Source organism: Atta cephalotes (genome assembly GCF_000143395.1).
Source record: "Atta cephalotes unplaced genomic scaffold scaffold00024, whole genome shotgun sequence".
NCBI lineage: Eukaryota > Metazoa > Arthropoda > Insecta > Hymenoptera > Formicidae > Atta > Atta cephalotes.
This window is the reverse complement of record NW_012130088.1, coordinates 860,559-878,703: the sequence shown is the minus strand read 5'-3', so window position 1 is coordinate 878,703 and position 18,145 is coordinate 860,559. Positions and strand designations below refer to the sequence as shown.

The 18,145-nt window shown below is 34.6% G+C and overlaps 1 protein-coding gene across 1 annotated transcript in view; it reads left to right on the top strand.

Annotated features, from left to right (window-relative positions):
• Nucleotides 1-18,145, top strand: part of LOC105620139 (zinc finger protein squeeze-like) — a 36,103-nt gene that overhangs the window by 6,477 nt on the left and 11,481 nt on the right. The window contains exons 2-3 of the mRNA XM_012201646.1: nt 5,504-5,828; nt 11,883-12,094. Of these exons, the coding sequence (XP_012057036.1) occupies nt 5,504-5,828; nt 11,883-12,094 (537 nt within the window). The remainder of the gene's footprint in view (nt 1-5,503; nt 5,829-11,882; nt 12,095-18,145) is intronic.

Genomic DNA, 18,145 nt, shown 5'->3' with positions numbered 1-18,145 from the left:
CTGATGGATAACCGGTGCTTTGTACAACGAACCGCCATCGATAAATTTTCTAAACATCGTAGTGGCCCCCGCGGCACGAGGGATGAGAGATAATACTCGACGATTAATCGACCCAAGCGCACGGCCGCCCGCGCTAATCTACGCGCCGCGTGTACGCGGGCCCGGAAACTTAATTGAAAACACATAAAGCTTAACGAGTTCCGCAACGCGGGTGGCATGTCCACCCACCTTCCATCCTATGCACGCGCACGCGAACACTCGCGCATATTCCGTGCAGCTAATGCGCCCACCCGCTGGATTATACGACGCGTAATAATGGATGTTGCCGGGCGCGAAGCATGGAGTAAACAGGAACTGCAAATCGTTCACTCGTGAATGACACAGATGTGTTCGAAATCGTCTTTCTATTTTGTTAAAAAAAAACTGATGCCTTTTAGTAATCGCTTGAATTCAACTTCAATGGATGCTTTCCATTTGGTAACATAAATGTTGTTCTGTCTTTGTTATTCTCTGAATGTCGAGAAAGATAGAATGAGGTTCGTGTCGAATAAAGCTTGTGTCAATAAATAGGAAGCCATTATTAACCTTCCGAACTTATTGTTAAGTAACTTAACCAAAATCATTCATTGAAGCTGGCTCTATAAAATCTATTTAATTTACATTAATAAAAAACATTAATTTAAGAAATCAAAATGATATAATTTGAATAAAAAGGAATGAATCCTAAGCATATTTTAATAAGAATATCAAAATTTTTAAGTGTAACTTAAAAAATTGAACTTAGCACTTTTTACAAAGGAATTTATAATTGAGTGGATCCAATAAACCATCATCAATTCTAGATTAAATCTTGCTCAATCGTTCAATCATATGCAATATTCTTTAATTTTTATATATAATTATTTTTATTACTGCAATGCTAATTGGAAAGAACGATATTATTGATCCAAATTTTTTTGGATCAAATCTGAAAATAATTTTATTGGAGCATCAAAATAATTTTGTTAGAACCTCAAACTTATTTTTTAATTTTTTTATTTTAATTGTTTTAGAATACTAAATTTACTTTTGCTCATTATTTTTTAATTTTCATTATTTGGGTGGTCCAACAAAATTATTTTCAGATCTACATCGAGCAAAATTTAGGTCTTTCAAAAGCTCTTTTCATGTTTAACACTTTCATCCTTATTATATTCTTACGTTATATCTATTTTTACGTTAATATTTATCTAAACACGTATAAGCTCCTAAGCACAAGTCACCGTCATGGATTAGTACGTGATTCAAAAGTCGCGAAACTTAAATCGCATCGTTGCAAACGCAAGATCCTACAACGAGTGACTACCTTTATCTCCGGGTCACGAGGCAAGCGCTTTATCTTCAACGCCCGCGCACCGCATCTAACGCTAGATCGATTCTCTCAGCCGATTCAGACAACCCCCTCTTTTTCTTGGCGGATTAGTGGGGTTCTTTTATTTGCCACTGGACACGCGAAGCGCTATAAACCTTCTCGAACTCCTACTTATCTCTCTCAATCAAACCTCCGACTTCGCGCGGCGATCTTTAACAGCGAGGCATTAACGTCGGATGATTATCCCTCAATTTGGCGGATTTTAAAAAATTTACGGTGCAAACTCTGCTCATAAATCGATGGATTAACCCCGGCGTTTAACATTATCAATTACCCCCTTTGATGTTCCCTTACGCGGACAAGAAGAAGAGAGAGAGAACGAATACCTATGCGCGAAGAAAAAAGAAAAAAGAAGTGAAAAAATTAAGAGTAAAGACCTCGCAAGAGTACGAGCGAGTTCCTAAAGGGAAGATGAAGGTGAAACGGACAGAAAGGCAAAACATGCTAAGACCACGTATTACTGTTAATGCTTAGGATTAACCCTGTCGCTGGCGTGGGCGAGGCGATGATATAGCGAACGCAAGAGGGATGGTCTCACCATTGGTATGGTAATTCAGCAACAGAAGAAGATGTTTATTACAAACACGCTGAGATTTAAAGTAATTAACAATTTTGAAGACAGTGAGGATATCGCGGAAGAAGGATTTTTCTTCTCGAAGAATAAAATCCTTGAGAGGATTTTTCTCCTCGAAGAATAAAATCTTTCAGATTCTTTTTTGAAGAATAAAATCCTTGAGAGGATTTTTCTCCTTGAACAATAAAATCTTTTAGGAGATTCTTTTCGAAAAATAAAATCAAAATCCTATGATTTGATATAATTTTACATAATTTTATAAATTAAAGAAGGGCGATTTCTAAATGTATACGCAATTATGAATGATTGTATCTACATATTTCAACTGTAATATCATTACACAAAATTCAAGTTAGCTGAGTTCAAATTTATAACCACATATTCGATCAAAATTAATTAGATTTTTTTAATTAAATCTTTCCTTCTTTGCATATATGTATTATAAATAGTATAATATGGAAAGAAATGGTATATATATATATATATATATATATATATTATTAATCTAGAGTTATGAGTGAACTAGATTGTCTGCGCGAATTCTATTTCTTAATCGTTAATTTAACTTCTTACCGGAAGCTAACCTCTTTTTATAGAAGCATAATTAAACGTGTCATCTCATATGCCAATTACAAGCATTATTATATTTTAACATCAGATATCGTTAATAGCTAGATGGGAAAAAGAAAACGAGAAAAAAACGATTAGAGTGAAACGCAAGACACCGACTGGTGAAGCTCTGTCACATCGCATCGTTTCCAGTAGTGACGACTGCGTTCTCCATTAGATAATGAAGATCATGGGTCTATAGAATTACGCGAAGAGTTAATGGTCATAACGAGACATCCTGAATGAGACTTCAGAGGAAGAAAAGGAAAATGTCCGAAGCAGCGGCTAATTAAGCGAAACCGCCCCATCCGGCGCATGGAAATTGCGGCTAATAATACTGTTACTGTGTTGTTACATCGTGGTTCGATCAACTGAAATTATAATGATTCCTTGATACGATTCGAAGACGCTTAACCGCCTTCAAATCGCTCAGAGATTTCTGCCATGACAAAATAATTGATGATCGGTTAGATGCGTATCGAGAACAAATCATCGTCATATTATTTATCATTAATGGCAAAGAATAATTTTCATTATTAATGAAATGAAATGAACAATTTTATTGCAGTAAAAATTTAGATTGGATACAGAACTGAAAATAATTTTAGACCATCAAAATAATACTGAGAAAAAATGTACTATAATAAATTTTGATAAATATTTGTTTAAATAATACTAACTTAACATTTATTTACGATAAATAAATAAAGTTACATCAAATTCATCAATTCTTGTATCAAATAAATACATATATATTTAATATTTATTAAAATTTAATATATATTTTTTTAGTATGATATTCAAAATATCGAAACTTTTTGCTAATTAATTTTTTAGATACTTCAGCAAAAGATATGTTCCACTTGATTGTAATGCTTGTAAGCATCATTTTATTCTTGTTTAACATTTGATAATTAACAAGGATGAAATGATGCTTGCGAATGTTTCGAACGCTAACTAAAATGTATTTAAAATTGTTCTTTCTTCATTTCTTTGATAATTTTTATTCATCTTTTGAAGTGAACAATGAATGAGTACTCTCTAAAATTTTTAGAGTGAGTTTCTAAAGAGTAAAATCTCACTCTTAAAAATTGAAAATTGAGCCGTTCTTTTTCAAGACTGATTCAATTTTCATTCTTTAAAGTGAGCTTCCACTCCAAAAAAGAATAGTTTTGAGTTAAATCATCATTAAGCACATTGTACGTTCCAAAGAAATTTATTAAAACAAAATTATTATTTAAAACGAGTTTTTATAATACTTTGAATCTTCTTATCACTCATGCCTATAGACTATAAACGAAATCAAAGGAATTTTTGAATTATCAAAACAACTCGGCGGTTTTGTGTAATCGAAATTGCATGATGATCGCATATGCAGGTAAACCATCGAAATGAACTTGCAAATTTACTTCAATTAAAAGAGATGATGAAGGAAGCGATTTCTATGATGAATGAAAGACGTGTAGTCAAAATATTATCGGCAATACGATCGACAGCAGTCTCGCAAAGCCGCCGCATCTTTCTGCTCGATCTCGCGAATGTATTGCCTTGCTAACGCGACTACTAATTAGTAACAGTAATGTCACGGGCATTTAACATGCTTGTCAATCGGCTTACAAATCGCAAAACGTGCTGCAAGATATACATATGCAGCGACCAGATTCAACGTTGGTCGATCGCGATATCAACGGGTCAAAGGTCGTCAAAACTCTCTCGATAGCGAAGTAAATTGCAATGCTATGCTATGTAACACGGTAATAAACTACCAATTTTTGAAGAATATAGAAATTTACGTGGAAACGATTCATGATAGTCGCGAAATTTCACAGAAAATCTCGCGATCGTAATGATAAGCAAAGTTTAAGCTTCAAGTCCGATTATTCGTGCAATTCTGTAAAAAGAGATTATAAAGCGATTTGTAACACACCGTCGCATGGGATTGGGAGATCTCGTGGATTGAACGCTTGCGCTTTATTCGTTCCGTTGATTTATTCACGAGAAGTTGCATGAGCTACATCGTACTCGCCTGACATCGACCTTCGATCCTTGATCGCTGATGGATCGAGGGCACAGAACCGTGACGTGCCACGGCACGTTCGCATAAAGTGGCAAACGCGTAGATATCATATAATAAAAAAAAATGCACGTTGCTCCTTTATCTCACTTGTATCCGATATCTTCTCGGAACATCGTTATTCGTGATTTTACTTTTGAGCATCTTGCGATAGTAGCTATTACTCGAAATACGGCACGCTCCTTACAAGGTGCGAGAGATACTGCGTAATTATGTAAAATACCGTAATCAGTTAGACGGCAGGTGGTACCGGTTTTCAGAAATAGGTTTCCAATCTGCGAGAACGACTTCTTCCTCTTTATACAAAAATATTCCTCAGTGTAATCCGACCCCTTAGATTAGAAAACGAATATTAACATCGCCATCGCGTATGCAGTGAATCATGCTTTCCGTTAAATCGGGAGATCTCTCTTATAGAATCCCGTTTGGATTAATCATAAATTTCCGTAGCTGCAAGTTCTTATAAATGGATAATTTATTTATATAAATTTATTTATTGTATAAATTACCCATTTATTGATAAATGTTAAGATTCGTTCTGCAATTTGAATTCAAATAATTCATGTTAAAACAAAATACAATTATTTACTTTCTACGTATTTCACGTTTTATCCATCTTGCATTCTGATCATCATGTTTTTATTATTATATAGATAGGCATCATAGATGGTGTCCCTCACCTTTTGCGTGCAATATATATTTTTCAGCTCTTTGTAATTATCCGATTTATCATAAAGCAATCTTGTATGTACGCAATCAAGTTATTGTTATTATTAACATTTTTCTAGCAAGCAAGCAAGCAGGGATAAATGGAGGAAATATATTTTTTTTGCAGCGTCCCCGTCTTTGCCACCGTTGGGCGAAACAGCGTGGGACAGAGATCATGATCGTGATCGAAGCCGGGAGAGGAACCGGGATCGCGAGAGGGTGCGGGAAAGGAGCGGCGAGAACGAGAGGGAACGTCAACAGGAAAGAGAATCCGCGATCAGAGAGAGGGAGGTGCGGGATCGGGAAAGGGAACGCGATCGCGACAGGCAAAGGGACAGAGAAAGAGATCGGGAAAGAGACGTATCGGTCTGCATGATGGAACCACCCGAGTCTGTCTTCATCTCCCCTACTGCGGCCCTTCTCGCGTTGCAGAGGATAAAGGACGCTTCTCTGTAAGTATTATTATTCACCTGTTGCGTCTCCCACTTAGACAGGCGTGTCCGCGTTGCTTGAAGACGAGAGAACAGCGTTGAAAGGAGAATAGCGTTAAGGCTGGGTACAGTGTGATTGAGAGCGCGTAATAAAAATTGATGATTAATTGATAATTGATATTGCCGCCAGCATAACATGTAACGATATATGCTAAACAAGTCCGCATTGTGGATGGATAATGCGGGAAATAATTTAATGTCCCGCTAGTGTCTCTGGTAATTCTAATTTAAAAAATTTTCTCTCGCGAGAATCTAAGAGATCATCTAAGGGAGAATTCGCACGTGTAAAACTTAAAACATATATATTGAAAGTGCCACAGCCAATTTAAATAACGTAACAAAAGTATCTCTATACTAAGAAAAACGTTGTTTATTTAATTAAATTAATTTAATTGTCTTTATTTTTTTTTGTTGGATACTGTATGTATTTATATGTATACATTTAAACTGTTCAGAATGAAGACGTGCAAAGTAAACGCACGACAATGCAGAAATATACGTGTGTTTAAATTTATTAACTGTGCCATTCGAAATACAAAGACTGATTTTATTATCGCTTTACAATCGGTCGAAAGCAGCAGGGTACTCATTCACGATGGTGATTCTTACGTATAGTCGTATTTCATCGAATGCATAAGTATGTCCAGGGTTAATAGGACGAGATCGTGCGCTCGCTGTAAATCTCGTTTAATTTGCTCTCGCCGCGCACCCGCGCGATTGTCGTTTCCATTGTGCCCATGCTTCTCCCGCGATCCATCTAACATTATAGAAACCGTGTTCTGACACACACTAAGAAACATAGTAATCTCGTGACACCCGGCGCACGCTAACAAACCTCATTTTACACGTCCCGTCACGATTTCTTTCAAGCACGCGCCTAAGTAATTTCGACTCGCTCCTTTCGCCCAATTAGCGTGACGCCGATCCATTATACGCTCTTTGCAAATCAGCGTATCTATACGGCGCGTTGCGCACGAGCTTTGTTTGGCCCTTATCCTTGAAACGGATCTTTCAATTGGCGGTTTTAGTTCGTTGGAAAAATTGATCGTTATCTAAAAATATGAAAAGACGTGTGAGAATCATTTTAAGTTTAAATTTATTCAAGAATTTAGTAAATATCTGGTAAGCGATTATACGGTTCTTTATTTGAATTTTATATAGTCATTTTTATCTTAATTCACGTATGATGAAGAAATAATTATAAATCACATCCGATGTAAATTGCAGCTTTTGTGTATATTTTTTATCTCTATGTGTACGTTGAACACATCTTAAATGGAGTAATTTACATACACACGCAACACGACTCCTAATATCCATGTGTTGTGGACATTCTTTGTGAAAAATCTGCGAATTCGCCGCATAGAAAAATATATATTAAGATAAATTTCTCATTTAATTAGTTTATATAGAGATGTTTTGATATGATTATATTTTGCATTGAATTAAATTAATTTTTATTCTCTAAAATCTTTTAAAAAGTACAACATTACTTGCAAACACACAATCCAGTACATTTTATAACAAATATATACATACTTCTCAGTTGTTTTTTGTCTGTCTATTAAATTGTCGCACAGAAAGAACAGTTTTGTTGAAATATTTAAAAATTTTGCTAGATACAGATGTGAAAGTTTTTGTTGGAAAAATAATTATATAAGAATTTTAAGCATGATAATACTGCAAAAAATTTTGATATTCTAGCTTAAATCTATTATAATTATTTTGATAATCTAACATAATTAAATCTAGTATCTAGTTACATTTTTAAATTCAGCAAAAACATTGTTTCCGTACTTTATTATGTCTAGCTGATCAGTGATTACAATTTTTCTATCATACCACATTAACTTTTCTAAGTTTTACTTAGTTAATTTTCAGTAAATGACATTACATAAATGTTCCTGTCACATTTTGACAAATCAGATTTTAACTTCTGTCTACAGTAGGAAGCCGTCTATAGAGTGCAACTGTGCATGATTTTACTAGTTAGTTTCGTAGTTTTTCGTTTAAAATACATTGCGATGCGTTTCTGCGACGTGGCTCGCAAACGTGCGGTCTTCTCGCCATTATAACGCGAGGGTTAACGGACTGTAACGTATACAGCAAGATCGTTAGAAAAGTATGTTAGGAGGCAATATGCAGTTGTTAGTTCATATTGAAGTACAGCGAATAATTAATTTTCCATGGCGTTTATGTGTCGACAGAGAGAGAAACACGAATGAACAAAGACACATAGCTGGTACTTTCTGAGGGGCGGATTGAGGTAGACGCGAGCCGGATTATCGCGACTGGGAACGGATTTATGTCAGTTCGCGCAACACGCCGTTCTAGTTTATAGCGTGAATGGTACGAGGAAGGCCCTCACATAGCTTCGATGAAATACGGCGCGGGTAAGAACGCGTCAGTACCGACATCGTTTTATCTAGCCAGTTTAAAACTTCTCCAATTCTCGATCACGGCCCGGATCGCACGTTGCAGATTAGTATCGTTCCGTAATTTATTGTTCCGATGTGAATTTATATAAAATATCGCTTTCAAGTAGAATAACTTCACGTCGACGAGCCATTACGTTAAATAGTAAAATTATAATGATAACAAAATGAATACATTGTTAGATATCAAAGAAGCATAATATTAGTAATATCTAATCCTTTGAGTTAAATATTTTGTCATTTTGGACTTCTGTGTGTGTCAAAATTAAATTGCTCAGCTTCAAAGTAAACAATATATTATATCCACATATGTACTTAATAAATAATAAACTAAATTTGAGTCAATTTTAATACATTTATTTTGTGTTTTAGTTTTAATACACTGCTTGAATAAAATCGTTCATTGTTTTAATTAAATTAACGACGTATTAAGTAGGAGCTGTGGCGGTTTAGAAATGATTAAAAATAATTCAAATTGTGAGTATAAATATGAATTTAATAGTCCGGAGTATAAGAAGCATATTGAAAATTCAGGAAAAATTGTGATTCAACGTGATTAAATCTAAAATAATCAGAGTCGAATTTATTGCGATCGTTTAAAAGCATCAAAATTTTCGATACTTATGTAATTCCTTCAGATTACCTCTCGGTGCTTATCTTGTTTCTTTCTTCATAAATGATTCGAGGATAATATTTTGCACTGCGTCAAATTGACTGATACAAATATGGCACACCCTAAAAAACGCGAGTCTATCTATATTGTTGCCACGTACGAGTTTCGTGGAAAAACAAGTCCTACCAGAATTCAGTGCGTCAAGTTGAGATTGATCGAGCCGATCCAATATACCTTTCTTGTTTCCATCGATTGGTCCGATGCCATTCGGCCGATTGCGCGCTTTCGACGAATCGCTCGGTTTTTCGAGTACTTATTGAGAAAGGTACTCCGACTCGAAACGAAAACTTCGCATTACAAGTAACATCAGAAATTGGTACACTTATCTAGATGAAAAAGCAATACATTATCTGGGAAAATAAGTTACACTGATTTTACAATAAAGAAAAACTCAAATTGTACTAATTTAAATTTTAACTGTTAGAGTAAATAATTTTACACTCTGTGTGATAAGAATTATCAAATTTAAACTTATTTTTTTTAAGTGTCTTGTCTTTAAAAAATTTTTTTCTTGATAAATTTTTATTTTTACTCACGCAACATAGATATCTAATCTATCCTTAATATTACTTTTTTAATCATTTTTACTTTTAGAATGTTAAATAAATTTTTTTAATATAAAAATGACAGTATAATATTAATCCTTATAAAGGGTTTTTCAATAAGGACGCTCGATTTTTAAATATAAATAAAACGAATTGTATGTGAGATATCCACTCAATTTTTTTTTTATTTGAAAGAATATTTTATGGCATTAAGTATGGAATATAACGTCGCTCAAATGTCCGCCGCGGCTTCGCTTGGTGACACGTATTCGGGCGATCCAATTTTCGATGACTTTCTCGCATAAATCTGGCTGAATTTGCTGGCGTTTGTTATGTTGACTTTGAGTTTGCGGTTTATTCGTATAGACCTGCGATTTAAGATAGCCCCAAAGGAAGAAGTCTAAAGGCGTTAAATCGCACGATCTCGGTGGCCAGTTCACGTCGTCGCCGCGCGAGATAACCATGCCCTCAAATCGCTCGTGCAGAATGTCCATCGTGGCATGCTGTGCACGTAGCACTATCCTGTTGGAACCACATGTTATCGGTATCCATATCATTCATTTTAGGCCACAAGAAGTTGCTTATCATCGATCTGTAGCGCTCCCGCATAACCGTTGGTTATGGCAATGCCCGCTTCGTTTTGGAAGAAGTACGGACCGATGATTCCGCCAAAAAAATCCGCATCAAACAGTGATTTTCTCGGGATTGGAGCTGGTGTATCTCGCGGATTGGTATCGTCCCAAATTCAACAATTTTGCTTACATATCCATTCATCCAAAAATGGGTCTCATGGCTAAAGATGATTTGTTTGGCGAAATTTTGGTTAACTTCCAACTGCTCCAGAACCCAATCAGCGAACACACGGCGTTGTCTATGGTCGTTTACCTTAAGTTCCTGGGTCAGTTGAATTTTATAGGGATGCAGACCCAAGTCCCGACGTAAAATTCGCTAAGTTGAAGTCTAAGGTGAAGAAGTCTAAGCTAAGAAGAAAGAAGAAGAAAGGCTCTTGTGAACGACGAGAAATTGACCGCCTCGGGTTTTCCCGTACAGCTCATGGGTTCTCACGCACAGCAGCGATGTTTTCAGCAGACCTTGCGTTTCGGCGACATATTGGTGTTGACTGATTATTTATCGAACCGGTTGACTCGAATTTGGCCATCAAACGTTGAATAGTCGATTCGGCAGGACGGTTGTGACGAGGATAAAAATCACGTAATGCGCGGAACATTTCTCGAACGGAGCACTGATTTTGATAATAAAATTTTATGATTTGCACATGTTGCTCAACACTATGATCTTTCATAGTGATTTGCCATACACTATTAAACAATTCACAACAAATTTGACAGGTGTCACTTTAACAACTGGCTACTATGATCTAACAAATTTCGAGCGTCCCTATTAAAAGACCCTATATAAATAGATATCACACAAAATCACATAGCGATCATTACAAAGTGACTCTGGATTACTCTGACTTTTCTCCCTTGTGGAGATTAAATATTGTTTGGTTCGTTTTTTACTTGTGATATTATGATTATTTTTATTGGATTGAGATCTAAGAAAAAGTAGCTCTGACCCATGTACTTTTATATACGGTTAAATTAGAATGAACTTTGAAATATTAAAAATGAATTATTATTAAATAGTTTATATTATTTTAATAGTTCATATCATATTGTAAAATACACTGTGGCTTTAAGGAATAACTGAGAGTTATTCCTTAGAAAAAGAAGGAGTGAGAGATCATCTGTCGCACAATCGAGTCTACATGTTATAGCGCAAAACAATTGATGAAGACGTCTCTCGTTCAATATAAGAATTGATATTGGTAACGACTGGAACGGCAAATTTTTTGTCGCTCGTTTCTTTGTCGTAATCAATGTCATCTCAGATATATAGTGTATAGTTACGAGGATGGGGTACAAAAAGGCAATCCCAAGACCGATCCTTTCATAATTCGCGGCATGTTGCGTTACGCCGTTTTATGAATCGTGTTTGATTTCTTCTTCGACAATATTACTTCGTATCTCCTTGGTCGTTTCATTTTGAACTGCCTTTACCTGCCTTTAATACAATCAAAAACTGGTCACTGAGTGAGTTCTTCGCTTGTACCAAGAGAAAGACATAAGTCGGATTGATAAACATTAAATTCTCAGAAGGTATAAAAATAAATTATAATTAAGAAGAATTTTATTCAATTTGTTGAAGTTTATGATTTGATCTCGGCTATGAAATAAATTTTAAAAAAGAAGAATATTATATTGAATGTTATAATTTTATTAATGTAACTTTTCAAAAGCTGTTTTTATTTGTATTCACGTTAGGATTAACTTTTATGGATTTAATTATCTGATTATAGCGTGTTCCACAAACGTCCGGCGCTAGCAGCGGGTATCGGTTTGGGTGGCAGAGGAAACGCCGGCGTTGGCGGAAACGGCGGCAATTTAGGTGTCGATGGCGAATGCGGCGATGCGCTGAAGAGACGCAAAGTTCATAGATGCGACGTTGCTGGCTGCGACAAAGTTTACACGAAGAGCTCGCACTTAAAAGCGCACAAGAGGACTCATACTGGTAAGTTAGTGTTAATTGCAAGAATACATAGCGCTTTATCAATTTTGCGGAATAGTATTAAATAATTTCGTGCAATTTTTTCTCTAAATGAATTATACATCTATATTTTCATATCAAATTTAATTTCTTTCAAAAATAATATATTTTTTTATCGCGTTACTGTTTCACAAAAAAAAAACTGAAATATGTGAAAAATTTTGATGGACTATATGAAAATAATTATATAAGACACTTATTAAATTGATTGCTAGAATGCCTTTTTGCATTATCATTATATTTGAACATCCTATTATTTTAATAGTGTAACAAAATTATTTTCAGATCTGATTTTCAGATATCTAATTAAGTATTCAGATACTTCAACAAAACGTTCTTTCCGTGTTTGCATTCATTTTTGTTCAGTTATTCTATTCAAGTGTTAATTTCAGAATGCTATTGAAATGAGCGAGGTCATTGAGCCCTAAGTTATGAGCCCTTTCAATGATCATTAGAAAGTCTAATCTGCTAAAAGCTAGGATAAGTTAGGATAAGCTAGGAGACAAGTTTTTAAAAATTTTGGCCGTTATTAATTCTAATTTTTTTGATCTGATATTATTACTAGAACAGAAAGTTATTACTAGAACAGAAAACGTGATATAAATGATTTCAATTTTTAAACAGTTTTGTGTTATTATTTTATGTTACACGTTTTATTTAAGTGTTATGGGGAAATATACATAATTGAACTGCATATTTTATACCTTTTTATATTTCGAAATTAAATTTTATGGTGCGCTTATTCTTTCTTTTCTTTTGACTTAATAATTAGATTATTTGTTTAGATTAAGAATATTTTATCGTCAAAATATATAAAACTTATGTTTTAATTAAAGTGGTCTATTTTTTATATGATATTTTGTAAAATTTTCGCACGATAGCAATACTGTATCACTCAATAACGATAGCATTCTTAATTACAGCACAATATGGAAGATAAGAACTCTCTTTGATCAGGTATTCACGAACGAAAGATACCGCTATGTCGAATACATCACTGGAATTGCAAATAGAAAAAGTTAAATTACGTAGCGTCGTCGTATCATAAATCTCTCCATTCCACAGTTAAAAAGCTAGATAACTATTGGAACTTCAGTTAGGAAAGCTAATCAAGATGAAATAAATCAATCGATTCAAAGAAACAAATGCATTACGTTCCTGATGATCACTATGTACGATCGTGACTCACTGTGTACGTCAGCGAACGTTGGATCGCGCGTTTCGTCATTTTAACGTCAATACCTTCTCTCCCATACGCAGTTTTCTTGGTTTATCCTATTGTTTTCAATATTGAATGTCTACATTAGATGTCTAAAGGTGCGGTCCATTTGATACTACAAATGCTTCGAAGCATTTGATTAGCCAATCGAAAGAAATAATTTTACTAATTGATTAATGAAAAAATTGCTTTGAACCATTTATAACATCAAATGAATCGTAATCCTAGATTTGTAATTGTAAGCATTGATTATCACATTCACATTTTGCCTTCCTTTTTCTTAATGAAGTTGGAAGGAAAAGCCCAGAATTACAAATCTTAAGATGACCTTACATGGTCAATAATACTGTCAGTATTAATAAATACTAACAATATATGATTGTACAATTAATATTAATGTAGAATATTGACGTGATCTTGATTTTGATTTTTGAATATCTCTCTCAGTATTGCTTTATTCATGTCATAGTACAATAATATAATAGATAATATATGTAAAATTAAAATGAAATATATTGTCAATAATATTAATTGTAAAGTTAAAATATTAATATACATTTTCAGTATTATTAATGCAATATTACTGATCAGTATTATTGACCGTGTAGGATCATCTTTAAACAACACTACATAAAGATAATCATCTATGCAGGACACTCGAAATCAATGAACGTATAGCATTTGTGAAAAAAGTTAACGAAAAAGAATTTAATTGCGATGACAGAACGCATCGTCGTTATTGTATGCAACTACGTATACAAATTATACAGGATCTCATTCAGCAAAACAGTATGATGTGAGCTTTTGAAATGAGCGAACGTGGAAATCTCTTTTTCTGCTCATCTATAGAAGAAACTTCGATACGTAGAAATTGGGAAACGGATTATCTTCATCTCCCCATGTTAAATCAGTGCAAAACATCTTATTACCATATATCATCGTGAGTGCGTTGTTGATCGTACGATAGCTGACAACTTGTCGCCCAGCTATGTCAAGTCGGCAAATCGTTAGTCATCGAACATTCCTTTAGTATTTACGAGACGCTAGAATTAGACGTAGTAACCGTTAATGGTAGCTGTTCGCCGTGAAATTTACGAATTACGAGCTCAAGAAAATTGTCATTCAATTACTATAAAAAGGCAATTTTCAAAATCAATTTTTCGCACGAATTATTTAATTGTAAACGAAAATTCCTGATTTTGTTATCAAATCGGTCAATGACACTCATAGATTTAGTCACGCGTTAGTTTGCCGTGTTTCGCGAATTTATATCGGAAATGCTGTGACTCTTCTGCATGCTGTAGGATGCAACAGATAAGAGGCACACACGGCGTGGCGCCGTGCTATCCTTCGCCAAGATTTTTCGCGCGCGTGATCCGCGGTCCGTCGAGGTCAGAGGTCGCCGGCATTCGCACGCTAGGATTCACGACCGTGAAGCCTCGCGGAAATTCGATACCGTTCCGCGACGTCGCCGAGGAGGTGCCTCTGTCCAGCAACGGGGGTGAAGGGGTGAGAAGGGGAGGGAGAAGAAAAGATTCGCACTTTTATCCGCTCTCGTATACGGGCGCCCCGCGTATACATACAACCCCGGTCATTTATTACCACGTCATGAGAGAACTTGGAGGAGGTCGCGCCGTTCCACGCGTTCTGTTCCATTCCGTTCTATTCCTGACCGTGTAGATATGTACGGCGTGGCGCGGCAGCGGTGGCGGCAATGGTGGTTGCTTTAGGAATTTCCGGTGGATAGGTACCTTCGTGAAGGCATAGCCGCCGTCTGGCGAGGGGCACAGGCGGCAAGGAGAGAGGGCGTGGTCGTGAGAACCAGGATCTTTTGTCTGGTCCATGGTTCAAGCGAGACGCGACGCGATCGCGGTGCTCAACCCGGAGACGCTTGCTTATACTTAGAGAAATCTCCGAGGTCTTCGTTTTTTCTTGTCAGGTTGATCGCCGTGCATATCTTTGAGAAATTAGGAGGAGCGAATTTATTTTTTTTTTAATCAAAGACATCGTTCTATATTCGAACAAAAATTATGATAATTTACAATATGTGATCTCTTTACTAAAAATATCTAATAGCTTATCACAAAAATTGCAGTTCTACTATTTTTTATCACTGCAAAAAAAAACGATTGTTGAAGTATCTAAAAATTCAACTGTATACAAATTTGGAAATATTTTTGTTTTGAATTGTCAAAATAATTACGTAGGACACTTGCTAATTGCTAAATTGTTGCAACTTTTTGTTGTATTACTCATCATGTTCGCATCTCCTCCATACTTTATTTTGATAGTTCAGAATTATTTTTAGATCTATATGTACCTAATTTTTTTAGATATTTAAACAAAATCGTCTTTTCCATTCAAGTTTCACATTCTATAGCAAATAGCTTAAGCGTCCTACGTAATTATTTTGACAATCTAACAATATTTTTAGATTTGTATCCAAATTTTTAGATACTTCAGTAAAAAGTTTTTCTTGTATACTAATTAAAAATAATAAAATTTTAAAATTTTTATGATAAGCTATTCAACAATTTTAATAAAAAAATCGCACATTGTGATAGTAATTTATAATTTTGTTAGAATAGAGAATTTATGATATTTTGTATTATCCATTTCGTTTTCTCGATATGAAATGGAATTGAAATTGAGTTAATCACGTTCTGCGCTAATTATAGCGTACTGTAGAATATATATCAAAGAATTACCATTTCTTGTCCTACCTCACGAAAATTCTGCATACCATCTTCCTCCTTCATTTTCTCTCCACTATTCCGATTCTGCGGAGAGAAACTCGCTTCGCAGATCGGAACATGCTTCGCGCATTAGGATACTATTACGGTAGACGGTTTTACGAAATTCTTGGTGCGCAGTGATCGGCTGGTAAACAAAAGGCCATTATTTGACATACCCAGACCTCGTTGTATATGTCGTATTCACCTCGCTTCGACTAATAATTGTTTCAACGACTGGCGTGCAACGCCCGCTTCTAGCGAATCGTGCCGTCTATCTGTCATTCTAACACCATTGAAATATTCTTACTGAGGTGGATACCGCCTGGATGTGGGAAATGCCAATTCATTGATTACTGTCATTTCTACCATTCCGCATAACTCGTTCGTAAATCGCGCGATCATGATTATCGTTGCGAAGCCAGCGGGAGTGATCATAAAATTACCTCGCTTTGAGGAATAATGGGCCCAGTTCTCAAAGACTCATGATTTCAACAGATTTTGCGCACTAAATATTGCGGTTCGTTCATTTCGCTATATTTTACGAGTATTTCATTCTATCGCGATATTTTTTAACTTAACAATTATTGATAATCAAATAATATTGGCAAAAAGAATATACTTTTACAAACATGATCGAATGTTATTTTTGTCATTTTTGTTTTACAATCCTTAAAAAAAATCATCCTTTTTATTGATTAGTTATGATGATTTTAAGATTCTACTTAAATTATTAATAATAAATCCGGAATAATTCATCAAAAATGATCCGAAATATAACCAACAGTTTATATTTACCTTGATTAGATGAAATGACTAAATTCAAAATAAAAAAAATTTCTTCTTCAAACTTTGATAGTAATATTCTCTGTAGAAAACTTTCTTTATTATTTACAAAAATGAAAAAATTTACAATTCAAAATGTGCCATTCTTATAAAAGGTATCACGATTTCTTTGAAAACTTTAAAAATACAAATGCTATTTGGCGGACGGATTGTGAAGTTAAGTTAGTTTATTTTTAATGATTGATAGAGTAGATAATCTTTATCTAACTCATTCATGTACTAAAAAATACAATATTTCTGATTGAAAATGAACGAATCAGAATTTCCTGATTACATTTATTAGAATTCTAGTTGAGATAATCGGAAATTCTGGTTAATACAATATTTCTGATAAAATCTATCAGAATTCTCATTTTTATCAGACTAATTATATCAATCGGAATTTTAGCTATCTCAATTAGATTCTAGCAGATTTAACTAGAAAATTCTGATTCGTTCATTTTCTATCAGAATTACTATTTAATCCAACCAGACTATTTTTCTTAATGTAGCAATAATTCGAAAATTACATTTTTTTAAGTTGCGTAGGAATGATATATCATTTTCTTTTGAAATAAGAGAACGATATATTCTGTTAAATTAATGATTATGGATTTTTAATTATGACATATAAGAATTCTTTTCATTCTATTATAAAATTCTTTTCATAATAGCGGATTAAAGGGCAAAATATATTATCAACAATATTAATTGCTTCAGCGATAGTCGTAACTGAATGTTGTTCGTATTACGCGCCATTGACGACGTAACGGAATAATAAGAACTTAATATTACTTTTAATATCGACGAATAGCAGTGTACATAACGCACGCTGTTGCATGTAACGAGAGCTGCATTACAGATAGAGAATCATAGCTCATTATGAGCGCATGGTAAATCGCCTTTGCACGATTATATGGTGAGAGATGTTTCCTACGCCCATTAGCGTACACATAAAATTCCTTATCTACTTGTGAGAAATCACATAGCAACATGTGTATCTACAGGTATCTCTAATTATCGTATTTCCCTCGGCTGAGGATGATTCCGCGTGAGTAAGAAATGTTTGCCACGCTTCTTTTAAATACATCGTTATTTTCCGTGCCAGAGTTTTCCGCGAGCCATGATTTTGATTGACTCATAAGAATTTTTAACGAGGTATAATTAAATGAGAGCGATATAAATTTAAGTTTATTTATAATTAACTATATATATATATATATATATATATATATATAT